At 48.3% G+C, this 18,152-nt stretch overlaps 2 protein-coding genes across 2 annotated transcripts; one reads left to right on the forward strand and one right to left on the reverse strand.

Moving 5' to 3' along the window:
* Positions 1-3,060: 3,060 nt before the first annotated feature.
* Positions 3,061-18,030, reverse strand: PTRHD1 (peptidyl-tRNA hydrolase domain containing 1). Its single transcript, XM_042887477.1, has 2 exons — positions 17,773-18,030; positions 3,061-3,383 (listed from the first exon to the last, which is right to left on the reverse strand). Exons 1-2 carry the CDS (start codon positions 18,013-18,015, stop codon positions 3,213-3,215), a joined length of 414 nt encoding a protein of 137 aa, XP_042743411.1. The 5' UTR covers positions 18,016-18,030; the 3' UTR covers positions 3,061-3,212.
* On the forward strand, positions 5,203-12,288 carry LOC122188845. Its single transcript, XM_042887476.1, has 2 exons — positions 5,203-5,555; positions 7,945-12,288. The coding sequence occupies exon 2, from the start codon at positions 11,171-11,173 to the stop codon at positions 12,176-12,178; it is 1,008 nt and encodes a 335-aa protein (XP_042743410.1). The 5' UTR covers positions 5,203-5,555; positions 7,945-11,170; the 3' UTR covers positions 12,179-12,288.
* Positions 18,031-18,152: the final 122 nt, after the last annotated feature.

The raw sequence follows: 18,152 nt of genomic DNA on the forward strand, positions 1-18,152 counted from the left end.
TCTGTTCATTTGCTTTTTTTTTAAAAAAAAAAAAATGAGGAGGGAAAAAAAAAAAAAAAAAACAACCCCAAAACCAACCACAAAGCGTTGGGCGTTGGCGACGCGACGAGGCGGGACGGTCGGTTTCATTGAGCCAAACGTAGAGATGATCCTTATTTTTGTAATCAGTTCGCTGGCTTCTTAACGTGGACGGAGGTTTCTCGGGGAGGCGGGAGGGGAGGGGGAGAAGGCAGCTGGAGGACTGCGGCGGCAGCGCAGGAGGACGAGGAGGAGGAAGAGCAAGCTCAGTTGCAGCTGGATCTGTCACTGCTGACGTCTCGGCACGGGGCACAGATAGGGATGGACGTTGGATTTCTGCAAACAAGGCCGGGTTGAGTCACACACGCTTCAACAACAAACCTTCTCTCCCTTCCACCCCGACCCGCTTGTGCGTACAATCAGCTTTTTCTAGCAATCGTGAGTTTGTCGGTTTTAAAGAAAAAGAAAAAAAAGACCAAAAAAAAAAAAAAAAAAAAAGAAGAAGCAACCTACAAAAAGCAAAGAGTATTTTGACCCACTGTTGGCTTTTTGTTTTGTTTTTTTGTTTTTTTTTCCCATGTTTTATGCTGGTTTCGGGCGCCCCGGCGGAACAGGGGGGCGATGATGTGTATATTGCAATGGGGGGGAAAAACTAATAGGCAAAAAAGAGAAAAAAAAGGAAAAAAAGGCCAAAAAAAAAAAAAAAAAAAAAACAGTTTTGGGCAAAAAAACCGCAACAATTTTTAGGGGGCCGGCCGGGGGGAGGGCTCTGTCAATTATTGTAGATAAAATTTTCTGATTAAATATTAAATAAAATTAAGCAGTCGGTTCTTTCTGCTTTGATTGTGTTTAACAGCTGAGGTAGCTTAAACTATTTAAAATAATAATAATAAAATAATAATAATAATTGAATTCTCTGTCGGGAGATAGCTTATTTTTTTTCCCTCGAGCCTGTCACTGTAAATAGCTCTGCGCTCTGTATAAATTTGTTTTCTTCTCTTTTAGTTGGGGGTCGCTTTTAATATTCACTGCTGACTTTTATGAGAGTGGGGGGCGATGGGGTTTTTTTCTCCCTCTCTCTCTCTCCAATCGCGCTGGTGTGTGGAAAACAAATGTGTAGCTTTGTTGATTGACATTTGCAAGAGTTAAAGATGACAAAAGAAAAAGAAAAAAAAAAAGAGAAAAAAAAAGAAAAGACAAAAGAACCGGAGTTGCCAGCTGACGTTTCGTTGTCTCTGTGCCGACGCATCCCTGGAGAAAGGCGCTGCTGATGGGCGCTGGGGTGATGGGGCTGAGCCACGGAGGGGTCACAGTGGGGTGAGGGTCCTGGCCGTAAAGCATCGTGCTTTGGGCCCATCACTGGGCACCACCCAGAGGTGGTGGGGCCTCCCAACCGGCCCCAAAGCCCTACCAGGTTTGGGTCCTCCCAAGTAGCTCAAAAACCCTACAGTGTTTGAGTCCTTCCATCCAGTCCTGACACCCTGCAGTGTTTGGGTCCTCCCAGTTGGCTCCAGAGCCCTACGGTGTTCGGGTTCTTCCAACCAGCACAAAAAAACCTACCTTGCTTGGGTTCTCCCAACCAGCCCTGACACCCTACAGTGTTTGGGTCCTCCCAATTGGCTCCACAGCCGATTGTAGGCCCCCACACTACAATGTTTGGGTCCTTCCAACCAGCACAAGAACCCTAAGTGTTTGGGTTCTCCTAGCCAACTCAAATGCCCTGTTGCTCCCAACCAACCCCCAGGCCCTACAATGTTTGTTCCTCTCAACCAGCCCCAAACCCTACGCAGTGTTTGGATCCTCCCAACCAGCCCCAAAGCTGGTTTGTTCTTCCCAGCCAGCCCAAAAACCCTACAATGTTTGGGTCCTTCGAGCTAACCCAAAGGCCTTACAATGTTTGTTCCTCCCAATCAACCAAAAATCCTTATAACGTCTGGGGTCCTTCCAACCAACCTAAATGCCCTGCAGTGTCTGTTGCTCCCAACCAGCCCCCAAACTACAATGTTTGTTCCTCACAACCAGCCCCCAAACCCTAAAATGTTTGTTCCTCCCAACCAGCCCCAAATGTTTTGGGGTGCTTTAGAATTTTGGAGGGGCAGAATTTGGGTATTTGGGTGCTGCACCTCCTTGCTGGTGGTTTTCTGCCACGTTGAGTGCTGGAAGCAACGGGTAGGGAAGAGCATCACAGCTGCTGGGGTTCTCCCAGTCCTGCCCTCGCTTTTCTTTCTTACACTTTATTGGAACGAGGCAGGGATCAGCAGGATGAGGGCTGCGCTGAGTCCCAGCTTGCTGGCTGATGCTGCCGTCTGCTGTTCGCACAAGGCTCTTGGCAGGGATTTGCCACATGGTTCTGTACAAAGACAAACAGCTCTGGTTGGAGTGAGCCATGGGTTCCAGCTGCTGTAGGGTCACCGTGTCACAGTGACTGCAACCAAAGTGCCACAGCCTGGGATGGCGGTGTTGTTGATGGTGGCAGCTCATGGTCACATCTGTGTGCTCCCCATGGGGTTGGGGGGGAAAACAGTTCTAAAATGTCAGAGCCATGGGAGAACACTTCATCACAGTCCAACCAGCACCAAAGCAGGAGGGATCATGTTAAATTCATGTTAAATGAGACAGGGGAGGTTTAGGTTGGATCTTAGGAGGAAGTTTTTCCCCCAGAGGGTGGTGAGGCACTGGAACAGGTTGCCCAAGGAGGCTGTGGATGCCCCATCCCTGCAGGCATTCGAGGCCAGGCTGGATGTGGCTCTGGGCAGCCTGGTCTGCTGGTTGGCGACCTGCACACAGCAGGGGGTTGGAACTGGATGAGCATTGTGGGCCTTTGCAACCCAGGCCATTCTATGATTCTGTGATGTTATGATTCTATGAAATTCAAGCTAATGTCAGACAAAGCAAGATGTGCTCATGGAAGTGTAAATCCTAAGAAGCACCAGCAGTACTTTTGAGTGTGGCATCCCCTAGAAGTGCCTGCTCTGGCAGGGTGGAGATGCACAAGCAGACTGACTGCATACAGACACAGCGACTCCATATAACTCACAGTCACACGTTGCAAAGAATCTTTAATCCTCTCCAGCAAAGATCTTACACTTGTTAACTGCTACTGCACAAGAAGGCTGACAGACATTAGCACGATGCTTCCACCCAGAGGCAAGCGAAACAGTGGCACAGGAGGAGGGCGTGCAGGAAATCAGGGATCACTTCAGCAACTTGAACTTCTTCAGGTGTGGGTGCACTTGGTCCTTTGGGTAGGGTCTGAGCGCCAGGCAGCTGGGGATGTTCTCAGGCTGCTCTGTCCATACCTCGTGGTCAATGCTGTGCTGCTGCAGGGTCTGTGCCAGTGCGGTCAGAGCGGCTTCATCCGGAGCCTGGGGACAGACAAAGCATGCTGTGAGGGCTGGCAGTACCCCTGCAGGTAACGAGTGGTTGGTAAGCAAACCAACCTGTACCAATTCTGCCTTAACCAAAGTGGGACATGTTGGAAATATTCAAATAATTTATCAGGACGGTGTTTCTGATAAAGCAGATTTTACTTGCAATTGCAATGGCGGGCTTCCTGCGAGCAGGAGAGCACGCAGAAAACAGTGTTACATCTTTTATTCACTATTACTCCACGCTTATCTCCTCCCCTGGTTCCTCATTGGCTGAGTACTTCAGCTCACAACCTTCCTGACGCTCAACTAAACATACGGATACTGGAGAAACATGAAACTTTGCTGGCTGAGCATAAACCTCTAATTATTTAATTAACTCCTAACACTTACTCACTCCACACTTGGTCACTGTTTCTGGACATCTGCTCGTCCTTGCACAGAGATAAGCTCAGAAGGAGGATAGGGAGTATCTTGATGCCTGCCTGTTGCATCCCATTCTTCCCACAGAGTGAGACAGTCCGGTGTTGTGCAGAGGCCCTGGATTCTTTGATGTTTGTTACATCTGTTTTTCTTTTGCTGGCAGTCTCCTATCCCAACAGAACAACCCTACAGTATGTTTTCTAGTCCCTAATACTGTACCCAATTTGTTTGGAACCTGCAGTTTTGCAAGAGAGAATTAATCACGTAATTCAGCAACTATGCTTCTAAAATATGCTACTAACATATGCAGTACTCCTACTTTTTACATCACCTATTTCTAAGGGTAAGTTACAGAATACAAATACATCATGTCCTACTTCTTCAGATCAATTGCCCTTTTTAATATCTAATGCAGAAACCACACTCCATTTCCCACATCCCCTCCCCATCGGCTGGGTACTCCAGGTTCACAGTCTTACTGAAGGTTAACATTTGTTAATTACTTGTTAATTCGTGTGTTATCTTCAGTCTTTGTTAAAGAAAGAGTGCCAAGGACGGGTGCCAGGCCTTCCTCAATACCTTCTTCAGACATTCCCTAAGGCATTTCACCACTTGTCCTTTCAACTTCTGCAGGATATTCTTGCAATGTGTGTAACATCTTTTCATGCTGGCCACACAGCAGTCGTTGCTAGCTTATATACTCATTATTATTATTATACTCATTATTTAACTTCTCCAATTCCCTATTACTCGGGTCTTGTCTGCCCAGCACCAAATATCAGTAAGGCTGGACAGACAGGAGCTGCAGTGCCTGTAAACCTGCTCCATCTACCTAACCTCTGTGACTACAAATTACTTTGGCCACGCATTGAGCATGCGTTCCTGGGAAAGGTTCACCTAGAAGACAAGTGATGAGAACTATCAGAGAGCCCTGAAAAGAACTATGGCAGCAGAGACTGTTCTAATGCAGAAACGTTGGACTCCCACACAATAATAAAAGGCCACAAGTGGGCTTCTCATGCATCAGAGAAGCCAGGGCCTCCACACAAGGTCGAAGTGCCCCATTACAGGAGCAGCTTGGAATGCAGCAGGCAGATGTCATGACACTTGCCTTGTCCTCCTTATCTCCCCGTATCACTGAAAGACACGATGCCCAACTTCTCTCTATCCCAGAACCGGCAGATGTTCAGAAATAATGGCTGATTTTGGTACCCAAATTACTTCTAATAGGCATTCCCTTCCTGAGCATACAACAACGAAGAAAGTTCATCTAGAGGGCGAGCGAGGAAGCCCGCTGGAGGAAGTAAACGCACTGCTGAGCGGGCTGTCGTGGTGCTAAACGGACACCAGGTGGCTGCAGAGCCCATGAAATACAAGAACTCTTTATCGCTCATTACTTGAGAGGCGTGCATACGTTAATTACCTCGTGCAGGCATTATGAATATGCAGGACCTGCGGGAATATAACGAGCTCGGGTCTCGTGGAATCTCAGAAGCACTTCTGGTGGAATTATCCCCAGTGCTTCCCAGCCCCGCTAACAAAGAATACCTGCCTAACGGGAACAACACTTGGCTGCTCAGTTCCTCGCTGCGATGCTTTGAGTCAGCTGGGCACTGCAGATGGGAATGGATGCAGCCTCTGCTCGGCTGCAGGAGCCGTTGAGAGCAGGACTCCTCGGGCGCCCCTGCAGGGACTCCTCGCCTCCATCGGATCGCTGCGGGAGCAGACAGGGAGCGTCTGACAAAGGTATTCTTTGCTTTCAAGTTCTGGGACTGGCCCATCAGAACTTTAGCAACACCTTCACAGCTTCACTTGTAATTTCTGGTGGGAGTTGGATAAATGATTTTCATGGTACACGGAATTATAATCAGTGGAGCTTGAGGCATCTTTGTAACAGTGATCCTTGTAAGTGTATGCCAGCCTGAACTGCATATAATGGGGGCAAACAGAGCGGGGGAGCAGTGAAGCAGAGCCCCCTGAGATGTGTGCTGGCTCGTTGGAGGGATGTTGGGGGACCTCCTGGGGGAAACGTGAACAAGAAAACTCTGGTCAAATACTGTAACCAGTGGTGGCCGCTCTATAAGCTGGAATCTCAGGAAAAGTGGCCGTTTAATGGAACTCTGGATTATAACACCCTACTGCAGCTCATGTTGTTTTTGAGAAGAGAAGGGAAATAGGACAAGGTGGTATATGCTGATATGTTTTTCACTTTACGGAACCACCCTGAATGGCAGAAAGGATGTAGAATTAACTGGGCTCCAGAGTTCACTGGCCCCTCAGTGCTGGCTCTAGAGAAAGATCAGAAGAGGCCTAACAGGAAGAGGTTAAAGAGGTGTTGCTCAGCTTGCAGCATAGGAGAGAGGTGTCTGAGAAATGGAGGTGGAAAGGAAAGATTAGAAGATGATGCGTCTCCGCAGGCTGGGAAGCAGGAGGGATTCTCAGATGAGGAAGAACAGGGAGCAAAGGCAGTTCGAAAGGAGGTAGGAGCAGCTGGGGGGGGTGTGGGATTTCAAATCACTACAAGAACGGGCAGCACAAAGGAACCTGTAATACTGGCACCTCTAATGCAAGTTGTAGGACCAAAGGGACCAATGAAAATCTTGATTGGAGGGATATAGACATAATGCTGGATTTCATGCCTGAATCAGAAAAGCAGGTGGTACTGAGGAAGGCTCAGACCCAAGTGCAGGCACGAATCATTGCTGGTGCCCTGCTGGGAAGGCTTGAACAGTATTTCCCCTTAGAAGATCCTAAATGGAACCCAAAGGATCCTGCAGAATATCAGCTGTTAAAGCAATACAGAGAGTGGATAAAACTTGGTTTAGAGAATGCAATCCCACTAACCAGCAGCAAACTGGTCAGCCGTATATGCAGTCAAACAGGGAGAGACTGAAACCACTACTGAATTTTTGAATAAACTCAGGTCTGCCATGAGAAAATACACTCTTTTGGGTCCCTCATCAGATAGAGGGAAATAGGTGTTGGTGTCACTGTTTCTGAGCCAATCCTCTGAGGATAGCAGGAAGGAACTGCAGAGGTTAAAAGCATCGGAATTAATGGACCTGGATAAATTAATTGAGGAGGCCTGGAGAGTGTACAGAAACAGGGATAGAAAGGAAAGAAAGAAACTGAGAAGAAGAATAGCGCTAAAGCATGGCCTGGGGAGCCAGGGAGCATCACAGGGACGAGGCAGGGGGGGATTCTGGAAGGGCCCAGGAAGGGTTTCGCCCCCCAATGGACAGGAATCAGTGTGCAAACTGCAGGGAAATGGGGCACTGGTGGAGGAGCTGCCCCAGGCTGAGGGGGAGGAACCATCCCTGACGGCAGGGATGATGGGAACCAGGGGAATTTACCCTAGCAGACCCCCTGGTTACACTGCAGCTAGGGGAGCAGGGTACAGAGGTCAATATTCTGGTGGATACGGGTGCCTCTTACTCTGCTAAATGAAGAAGCATCACCCGTAGATGCTGATATTGTAACAGCAGTCGGAGCTACTGGCCAACTAGAAAAGGCTGCTCCTTGAAACCAATTAAATACAGGCTGGGAAAGCAAGCAGGAATGCATAAATCCTTGTACAAGCCAGGTTGTCTGACATCGTTACTCAGGCGAGACTTATTAGAACAACAGAATGCAGAGGTTAAACACAACAAAGGAAAATTGGAGCTAGGGGTCAAGGAAGACCAATTGATTGAAATTTTAAGCCTGACTTTAACACAGATTGGGAAGAACAATGTGATATCCCCAGAAATTATGGAAATCCTGAATGAGGAACATGTAGGAGTGTGGGTGTCAGGGATGCCCAGCAGGGCCAACAATGCAGCCCTGATAAGTTAAAAGCATGAGCCAGCCCAGTCGGGGTAAAGCAGTACCTTTGGAGGATACAAGATCATAAAGGAATAAAAGTAATAACGGATAATTTTCTGGAGTTTGGACCAGTAATTGAATGTGAATCTGACTCTAACATCCCAGTCTTGCTGGTGTAAAGTCAGACAGCAGGAGCTATTGCTTGGGGCAGGATCTGAGGGCTGTCACTAGGATGGGTGAAGATACAGGGTGGTAAATCTGTACCCTTTATTAACCAGGCTGAGGAATGAGTTTACCGTCCTGGATTTGAAGGATGCCTTCTTTTTTGCAGGTGATTTACCTTGGATTCGAGATCTTGGGAGGACAAAGGGAACTTGGAACAGAACAAAAGGAAGTGATCTGCTGAACACCCAGATCTGCAGATGGTAAAAGAGCTCAGAACCTTCCTTGGCACGACAGGTTAGTGCACACTATGGATCTATAATGATGGGCCTTTGGTAAAACCTTTGTATGAATTACAGCAAAATGATCAGTCTGTGCTGACATGGACTGGTGAGGCAAAGAGGGCATTTGAAGAATTGAAGAAGAGAGCTCCAATGAGAGCCCCAGCCCTGGGCCTTCTGGACAGTACAAAAGCATTTTGGTTGGTTATTCTCACTGTGAACCCAGCATCTTTCCTCAGTGAGCCGCCTCTGAGCCAGCAGTGCACAACTGCTTGGAAACCACAGAGACTGCCTGTGCCAATGGGCTGGAGCCAGAGCAGGAATCACTGGAGGATGCTGAGGATTCCTGCTTCACCGACAGAAGCGGTTTTGTGAGACAAGGATATGCAGCAGCTACTGACGAGGTAATCAAAGCACAGCCATTACCTGCGGGGGCTTCTGCTCTGAAGGCTGAAGTAACAGCCTTGACAAGAGCTTTAGAGTTGGCAAGAGGAAAAGGATAAACGTATGGACAGACTCTAAATATGCATTTGGGGTGCTACACGCTCACAGTGCCATCTGGAAAGAGCAAGGATTGCTCACAGCACAAGGGAAATAAATTAAGCATGCCAAGGAAGTCCTGCATCTGTGGGAAGCTCTAAATCTACCAGAGTGGCTAATAGATACTGCAGGGGACATCAGAAAGGTGACACTGTACAGGAGACTGGAAATAAGATGGTGGATCAGGTGGCAAAACAGGCAGCTGAAGGAATAGAAATCGCTGTACAAACTTCAATTCCAGACAGTAAACTTCAAATCTGTAAACCTCAATCAGAACCTGCAAAGTATTCTAGAGAGGATAGGGATTTAATTAATGATATAGAAGGAAAGGAGCAAACTGAGTGGGCATACACACCTGAGTCACAGAGATGAGGTAGATGGGGTAATGTATAGATACAAAGACTGCAGCTCTTGTCTGTCCAGCCATCTGGAATACTTGTGAGCCTTGAGCTGAGGAAGTTAAACATCCCACTCCTAAACAGTGTGATAACGCCTTTACAAAGCAAAAACAAAAACAGGACAAGGATATCAATAGGCTCGTTATGTTGGAAGACTACTAATTTTTGGTGCTGGACAGACAAGACCTGAGTGATAGAAAATTTAAGGAGGAGAAGTTAAATAATTAGCAATATACATGTATAGTTAGCAACCATTTATGTTTAGTCAGTATGAATATATGTAATGTCTTGCTGCATGCTCATACACATTGCAAGAACGTCCTGCACAAGAGATTGACACAAGTTGCAAGGTGCCTGCCTCAAGAAGCAAAGGGAAGACCTGACAACCCCCCAGTGCTCTTTGTTGAACAAAGGCAGCGTCCTTTGCACAGAGTGGAAGGGGCCTCGGAGAGAATCACCCTGTCAGTACGATAAGGAGAGGACTGAGACATCTTGGAAACAACAGAACGGCGACAAGATAGGCTATGAGTTAACAAGTGTCAGAATGTGATTCACAAATGCAAACGTTCAGGAAGATTGTGAACCTGAAGTACCCAGAGAATGGGAGAACAGGGGAGGGGGGAAGCTTTGGGGAGACAAGGTATAAAAGCTGTCACATTGTGTCCATAGGTGAGCTCCTGTTGGCTGGATGCCCACCACTGCAATCTTCACCAGAGCTCCTGTCTCCTAAAAATTATCTCAGACATTTCTGACACTGCGGAAATACAACGAGCTCTGAATCATGTCATCTTAGAACCTCATACAATGGAATTATCCCCAGTGCTTCCCAGTGTTGCTAACAAAGAATACCTGCATAGCGGTACCAAAACTTGGCTGCTACGTTTCTTAGCTCCAGTTCTTTCAGTTCTCTCCTGAGAGACCCAGACAGGCTGAGGGGTGGCGCCAGGAGAACCTCATGAGGTTCAGCAACACCACATGCAAGGTCTGCACCTGGGTCACAGCAACCTCCGCTGTTAATAAGAGCTGGGGGACAAAATCATAGTATCATTCTGGTTGGGAAGGCTGCTAAGGGCATCAAGACCAACTGTCAACCTGATACAGGTTGGTTTGCTTAGCGGTAGTGTGGGAATCAAATGTTGTTTCTGCATTAGAACAGTACAAGAATTTTTATTCTATGGTCTCCGCTGCCACAGCTCTTTTAGTTCTTTCTGGGGGCCTTTGATAGTTTTCATCACTTATCCTTTAGATGAACCTTGCCCAGGAATGCATGCTCAAAATACAGGCACAGTATGTTGTAATCATAGAGCTTAAGTAGATTCAGAATCAAACTCTATAACCTGGAGATCAGGTTATAAAGCAGGTATGATTTATTCTGCAAATGTGCAAACGTCGGGTGCAAGGGGGCTCATTCCAACTTCCTTGCACACCAACAAGCAAAAGCGTCACAGATTTATAAGCAGATCTTACACATATTCACAAAATTCCTTGGAGCTCATCTGTATATTCATGGTTTTTCCAGGACCTCATTTACATGCTGTCCCCCCCTCTGACGCGTGTGCAGTTCGCAGCGAGGGTCTCCACCTGGTGGTCATGGGGATGAAGTCAGAGGTCTTCCTCGGTCTGACCTTTTTACATTACAATGGCCCCCCATTCACACTGCTCAAAACCAGAACAGCTTTAGGATGTTCTTTCCCTTATGTTTGCACAGATCCTTTGGTCCTGACTGCAAAGAGGTCAACATGTCCCCCTGGTCTTCCCTTATTGTTTTTCTAAGTTTAGTATACATAGCCCTTATGTGAGTGGCCCTGGTTTACCCAATTCCTGATCTCTGTAGGTTTACAAAGACTGCAGCTCCTGTCTGTCCAGCCTTAGCCTTACTAATATTCGGTGCTGGGCAGACAAGACTAACTACGATCTAGCTGCTGTTACTGAAACATGGTGGGACTGCTCCCATGACTGGAGTGTTGAGATTGATGGCTATAAACTCTTCAGAAGGGATAGACAAGGAAGGAAGGGCGGTGGTGTGGCCCCTTATATTAAGGACTGTTTTGATGTTGAAGAGCTTGAGATTGCAAATGATAAAGTGGAGTGTCTATGGGTGAGGATCAGGGGGAAGGCCTGTAGGGAAGACATCGTAATTGGAGTCTGTTATAGACCACCAAATCAGGATGAGGAGATGGATGAAGCATTTTACGAGCAGCTTGTGGAAGTCGTGCGATCACCAGCACTCATTCCTGTGGGGGATTTCAACTTCCCTGATATATGTTGGAAATATAACATGGCGCAAAGAAAGCAGTCCAAGAGGTTTCTAGAGTGTGTGGAAGATAGCTTCCTTACACAGCTGGTACGAGAGCCTACCAGGGGTGGTGCCCTGCTCGACCTGCTCTTTGCTAACAGAGAAGGTCTGGTAGGTGATGTGAAGGTTGGAGACTGTCTAGGGCAGAGCGACCATGAAATTGTAGAGTTCTCTATTCTTGGAGATGTCAGAAGGGTGACTACCAAAACTGCTATCTTGAACTTCCAGAGGGCGGACTCTGACCTGCTCAGGACGCTTGTAGCACGGGTCCCTTGGGAGTCGCTCCTTAAGGGTAAAGGGGTCCAGGAAGCCTGGACGCTCCTCAAGGTGGAAATCTTAAAGGCGCAAAACCAGGCTGTCCCTGAATACCGTAAGGCGAGCCGTAGGGGGAGAAGACCGGTGTGGATGAGCCGGGAATTACTGTCAAGACTCAGGAAGAAAAAGAGAGTCTATGTCCTCTGGAAGAGGGGACAGGCTGGTAGGGGAGATTACAAGGAAGTTGCTAAGGTATGCAGGGAGGAAGTCCGGAAGGCGAAAGCCCATCTTGAACTTAGATTGGCCACTGCAGTAAAGCAGAATAAGAAATCCTTTTACAAATATATCAATGGCAAGAGAAAAACCAAGGATAATCTCTATCCTTTAATTGATGCGGCGGGGCATGTGACCACAGATGACAAGGAGAAGGCTGAGGTCCTCAACGCCTTCTTTACATCTGCCTTTAATAGTCAGACCAGCTATCTTCAGGGCACTTTGTGCCCTGATCTGGATATCTGGGCTGACATGCAGCATGTCTCCCCGGAGATTGAGGTGGAAACAGTTAGAGAGCTCCTCCTCCATCTGGACAATCACAATCCATGGGACCGGATGGGCTTCATCCTAGGGTGCTGAGGGAGTTGGCGGGAGTGATTGCTAAGCCGCTCTCAGCTACCAGCGCTCCTGGTTGACTGGAGAGGTTCCAGAGGATTGGAGGCTTGCTGATGTGACTCCCATCTACAAGAAGGGCCGTAAGGAGGATCCTGGGAACTACAGGCCTGTCAGCCTGACATCAGTGCCAGGGAAGGTCATGGAACAAATCCTCCTGGGAGAGATCACATGGCTCGTGCGTGACGTTCATGGGATCAGGCCCAGCCAGCACGGGTTCATGAAAGGCAGGTCGTGTTTGACCAACCTCATCTCCTTCTACGACTGGGTGACCAGACTGGTAGATGAGGTAAAGGCAGTTGATGTAGTCTACCTAGACTTCAGCAAAGCCTTTGACATGGTCTCTCACAGTATCCTTCTGCAGAAACTGGCTGCCCGTGGCTTGGACAGTTTTACCCTCTGTTGGATAAGGAACTGGCTGGAGGGCCGTGCTCAACGGGTGGTGGTCAATGGAGTGAAGTCCAGCTGGAGACCTGTTACAAGTGGTGTCCCCCAGGGGTCGGTACTGGGGCCCATCCTGTTTAACATCTTCATTGACAACTTAGATGAAAGGATTGAGTGTACCCTGAGTAAGTTTGCAGATGACACCAAGTTGGGAGGTGGTGTCGATCTGCCTGAGGGCAGGGAGGCCCTGCAGAGGGATCTAGATAAGCTGGATCGCTGGGCTGAGATGAATGGGATGAGGTTTAACAAGGCCAAGTGTCGGGTTCTGCACTTTGGCCACAACAACCCCATGCAGTGTTACAGGCTTGGGGATGAGTGGTTGGATGACTGTGAAGAGGAAAGGGACCTGGGGGTGTTGGTTGATGCTCGGGTGAACATGAGCCGACAGTGTGCCCAAGTGGCCAAGAGGGCCAAAGGCATCCTGGCCTGCATTAGAAATAGTGTGGCCAGCAGGAGCAGGGAGGTGATCATCCCCCTGTACTCAGCACTGGTGAGGCCGCACCTCGAGTACTGTGTTCAGTTTTGGGCCCCTCACTACAAGAAAGACATTGAGGCCCTGGAGCGTGTCCAGAGAAGGGCAACGAAACTGGTGAGGGGTCTGGAGCACAAGTTTTACGAGGAGCGGCTGAGGGAGCTGGGATTGTTCAGTGTGGAGAAGAGGAGGCTCAGGGGAGACCTCATTGCACTCTACAACTTCCTGAAGACAGGTTGTGGTGCAAAAGGGTCTGGCCTCTTCTCCCAGGCAAATAGTAGGACCCGAGGAAACGGCCAGAAGTTGTACCAGAGGAGGTTTAGGTTGGATATGAGGAGAAACTTTTTCTCTCAGAGGGTGGTCAGGCACTGGAATGGCTGCCCAGGGAGGTGGTGGAGTCGCCATCCCTGGCAGTGTTCAAGAGGCTCCTGGATGAGGAGCTACGAGATGTGGTTTAGTGCTTGTGGCACTGATAGGAATGGGAGGGTGGTTGGACTAGATGATCTTGCAGGGCGTTTCCAACCTTGTGATTCTGTGATGACTCGGGTAATAGAGAATTGGAGAAGTTAAATAAGTAACAACGTACATGTATAAGCTAGCTGTATAGCTGTATAGCAAGCAATTAAGGTTTGATAAGATTGTAAACCTGGAGTACCCAGCCAATGGGGAAACAGGGGAAGGAGGGAGGCAAGGGGGGAAACGAGGTACGAAAAGCAGTCATTGTGTCATCAGGGTTGCTTCTATTTGCTAGATGCCCGCCATTGCAATCGCGAATAAAATCTGCTTTTATCAGAGATGCCGTCCTGACAAAATTATTTGGATATTTCCAACAATCTGGGGGCTCGACTGGAATTATTATCGCCTCTTTGGGGGTCCCCCTACTGCCCTGGACAGGATGGCTGCACCCCGCTGACTTCAGCGGTCCTGTCTGGGTGGCGAGGTGACTCCTTGGGATGCCGATAGGAAATGGAGACTGTTACACAAAGGACAGCATCTGTGTAAGCCAAGAGGCAGGCAGGCACGGCATTGATCCCTGCAGACCCAGTAACTTCGTGCAAGGACCAAGATAAGGGAATTTAATTCTTGCCTTGGGGGTCGGTGGAGACTCTCAGGAGGGAGCCCCAAAAAAGGGGGGTATCGCTGTATGTTGGTACTGATACCTTTTCACAGTGGCCGGAGGCATTCCCTTGTAGAACTAATAAGGCACGTGGGGTAACTAAAGTGTTGTTACAGGAGGTTATTCCAAAATGCTGAGGAACCACTTGGTCTGTCAAGGAAAGTGCACCGTCGAAAGTTAAAGTCATAAAGAGAAGAGGAATCATTTGCTGATTTGCTTTGTCTCAGTGTACACAGGAGGTGTTTTAGCCTAGGGAGAGAAGTCCTTTTTTAGTAACTTTTCTAAAACTTTAAACTTACCAGATTGCTGGGTCTGTGCATGACTACCAAAGGCAGGATGGAACTACCATGGTTTGGGATCCTGTCACTAAACTGGTCTGCTCAGTACAAACATAAAAGCAGTCAAAGGGATCCATTTACTCAGGTGCAGGTGAGGAAGCTACTGTTAACAGCACTATTATTCTAGGACCAAAATTCAACCTACCTTGGATCAATCTTACATTTCCAAATTTACGTTATGAAGGGCTTCTGGTGGCTGTGTGGGGACGAGAGAGAGCTTGAAAATCTGTGCCAATAAATTGGAAAGGAGTTTGTATTGGGGGATTTTTAGCACCTCCTATGAGCATCCATCCTAAAGAACTCCCATCAGATATAGGGAGAACTACATGGGGCCAATATCAGAATACAAGGAGAGCAGGAATCCCCAATATGTTAAGTAAAGACTCCGCAGGCAAGAGGAGATGTCCTCCCTATCTAAAGTCGTACTACAGAATAGAATGACGCTGGATTTGTTGACTGCAAAGGAAGGGAGAGTATGCTCCATAATAAATCAAAGCTGTTGTGCCTACATAAGTGAAGTTTGGAAGGTCAAAAGAGATCTAGACAGTATCTTGGAGCAAACAAAAGCCCTACATGAAGTGAGCAAGGATAATACCGACTGGGGAACAGCTGCCTCTGAACTATGGGACAGACTTACTAACTGGCTACCAAATTTCAGATGGCTGAAGCAACTTTTCTTAGCAAGCATTGCTCTACTCTCTGTGGTAGCTTTCACACCTTTAGTGTTAAGGTGTTCAGTGTGCTTATGTCAGAACACAGGGAAGGAATAGGAAAAATGGAAGAGGCACAAACTGAGACAAAAGGTAGAAAGCAGGGCCTACTTTCAGTAATCATTCAAGAGGAATGGGACAGTCTAGCAGATAGGTGTCTCTGCTAGATCAAAGAAAAGGGGGGGAATTGAGGCATGAAGTGGTTACAGAAGTAAGTTAAGTGAACAGAATGTGAACAAAGATAAAGGAAGTTTCAAACATATGGGTGTTGCAAAAGTAAGATAAGAGAAACTTGGTATGACTCTTCACAGCCTTAGGCAAGGATAAGGGAAACTGCAGGACGGGCTGAAATCGGTTAGGGTAGCCCCTCGTGGGATGGTTAACAGTTGACAGTGAGGAAGACTACGAGCCCTCATCTACCTACAACCACCAGGAGAAGCCCCCTATAGCTTATGCAAGGGCAAGGAATCAGGGCCATATGCAAAGGATTTCTCCAGGAACTCTGTTGAATATGTGTGAGCTTGACCTTTACACGTAACGAGCTTTTGCCTGTCAGTGTGCAAGCTAGAAGCAATCCCCCTTTCACCTGGTGCATGCGCAGTGCTGAATAAACACATACTGCTTCATAGCCAGTCTTACATTACAAGGGGGAATGGTTTTAAATGGGGAGGTTTAGGTTAGATCTTAAGAGGAAGTTTTTCCCCCAGAGGGTGGTGAGGCACTGGAACAGGTTGCCCAAGGAGGCTGTGGATGCCCCATCCCTCAGGCATTCAAGGCCAGGCTGGATGTGGCTCTGGGCAGCCTGGGCTGCTGGTTGGTGACCTGCACACAGCAGGGGGTTGATTTGCGGAATCAAACTCTCTAACCCACATCAGGTTATAAGAGCAGATACGTTTTATTTCAGCACTGTGCCACACGCTGGGTGCAAGGGGGATCGCTCCTCCTACCTTGCACATCAGAGAGTGGGGTCTTGATACACTTATAAGCCAAGCCATACATACCCAGCAGTATTACCTAAGACCCATTGACATATTCATTACTTTTCCAGGAATTCATTTACATACTGTCCCCCTCCCCAGTGCATGCGCAGTAGCTTCCGTTGGATGAAGGCTTGACATCTTCCTCCCCATTTGGTGGTCGTTCTGGGATGAAGTCAGATGTCTTCCTCGCCATGTCCTTCCGACCTTTGTCCCAGTTCTGAGCTCTTCTCCTGCCCTGCATGCCTCAGCAATTTCTTATCCTGCTTATCATCCCTTTCCATTGTTTTCTTAGGGGCCCCTTTTCTACTGACTTGAGAGGGCTCCCTTTTTTAGAATATGCTTGGGCCAGCAAAAGGTTAGACTAAGCAATAAATTCCCCTTGAGTTAGCAGAAGGTTAAACTAAGCGATGCTATTTGCAACTTCCTTTTGAGTTAGCAAAACCAAGCGATGTTATGGACCCCTTACATCTTGTATTCTTTAGCTTACTATCTCAAGGTTGAAACTGGATGAGCATTGTGGCCCTTTTCAACCCAGGCCATTCTATGATAGCCTCATTCAGGTTATACAGTTTGGTTCTGCACATCAGGGGGCAAAATCATTGTATCGTTCTGGTTGGGAAGACCACTAAGGGCATCAAGCCCAATTGTCAACCTAATATAGGCTGGTTTGCTTAGTAGAAGGGATTGGTACCTTAGTTTTAAGAAGCAATATCTTTGTTCAGCAAAAGGAATCCATAAGTGATAGTTCTTTCCATTTCAGCTTCAGTGGGTGAACTGTCTTGTTTTTCCTCAAAAACTGTGCACTGGAGACATAATAGAATACTTTTATCTTCTGCCTCAGTGATTTTGCCTTACGAGAAGTACCGGAGTCAAAATAGAACACTTTTATCTTTTGCCTCAAAACGTGCAAGGACATTTTCCTCAGGTTCCACATACATTGTTTCTAAAAAGTGGCTCCCTATGGCCTAATAGGCAATGGAAATCTTCCAAGCTGGGGAAAAGTGAATGAAAGTGAGTCACAATTTTAGGTGATGAAGATGATTGTGAAAAAGGGGAAGAAGTAGGTGGGCACTCGACCACCCTAAATATCACTGGCCATGCCCAAAGGGACATTAACACCTATATGAGGCCTTGAAAATGAGTGCATATATGTGCCAACGTCTCCCCCGAGCTCCTCTGCTCCTGACTGACCCACCGCAGCGCCCTGAGCAGCTCCCCATCACACCTGTGCTGCAGACCCCTCACAGCTTCTCTGCCCTTCTCTACACGCGCTCCAGGGCCTCACTGTCCTTCTCACAGTGAGAACACAGCACTCGAGGTGTGGCCTCACTAGTGCCAAGTACAGAGGAACGCAATATTACCGACACAAGCCAGGAAAATAACTGAGCACAGCCACGCAGATAAAGGACTTCGGGGGCCCCAGAGCCGAGAAAAGACCCCGCCCCAAAATGGCCGCCACCCGCTCCCCTCAGCGCAGAGTTCCCGCCATGCCCCGCGCACCTCCAGCACCACGGTGCGCATGGCGCCGCCCTCCGATAAGTAGGCGCGGGTGTCGGGGTGCTGCCAGTGCGCGTGCGCGGCGGCCAGCGCTGCGTGGCACCCCTGGGCCACTACCGCACCCAGCGACCACGAGCGGGCCAAGTCTCCCCGCAGCACCACGTACTGCACCAGCGCAGCCGTCGCCGCTCCTGCCGCCGTCCCGGGCGCCGCCATGCTGCTGTACGGGGAGGCGTGGTCGCGCATGCCGAGTGTTGAGAGGTACGGGCGCCGCCATGTTGTTGTACGGCAAACGTGAGGGCGCGGTGGTGACGTAGTTCCGGTGGCGTCGGAGCGCGAAGTTTGAGCGCTGAGGTGAGAGCGGGGCCCTGCGGCTTGGCAGC

Source organism: Lagopus leucura, unplaced genomic scaffold (assembly GCF_019238085.1).
Source record: "Lagopus leucura isolate 7727_CA_CO unplaced genomic scaffold, USGS_WTPT01 Super-Scaffold_100088, whole genome shotgun sequence".
NCBI classification, from domain to species: Eukaryota; Metazoa; Chordata; class Aves; order Galliformes; family Phasianidae; genus Lagopus; species Lagopus leucura.

Bases quoted from the DNA above. Each gene is read 5' to 3' on its own strand.
- PTRHD1 (XM_042887477.1), bottom strand. From the start codon at position 18,015: ATGCGCGACCACGCCTCCCCGTACAGCAGCATGGCGGCGCCCGGGACG. The intron at 3,384-17,772 runs GTGCGCGGGGCA...GTCTGTCCCCAG, and splicing joins TGCGCACCGTGGTGCTGGAG to GCTCCGGATGAAGCCGCTCT.
- LOC122188845 (XM_042887476.1), top strand. From the start codon at position 11,171: ATGGATGAAGCATTTTACGAGCAGCTTGTGGAAGTCGTGCGATCACCA.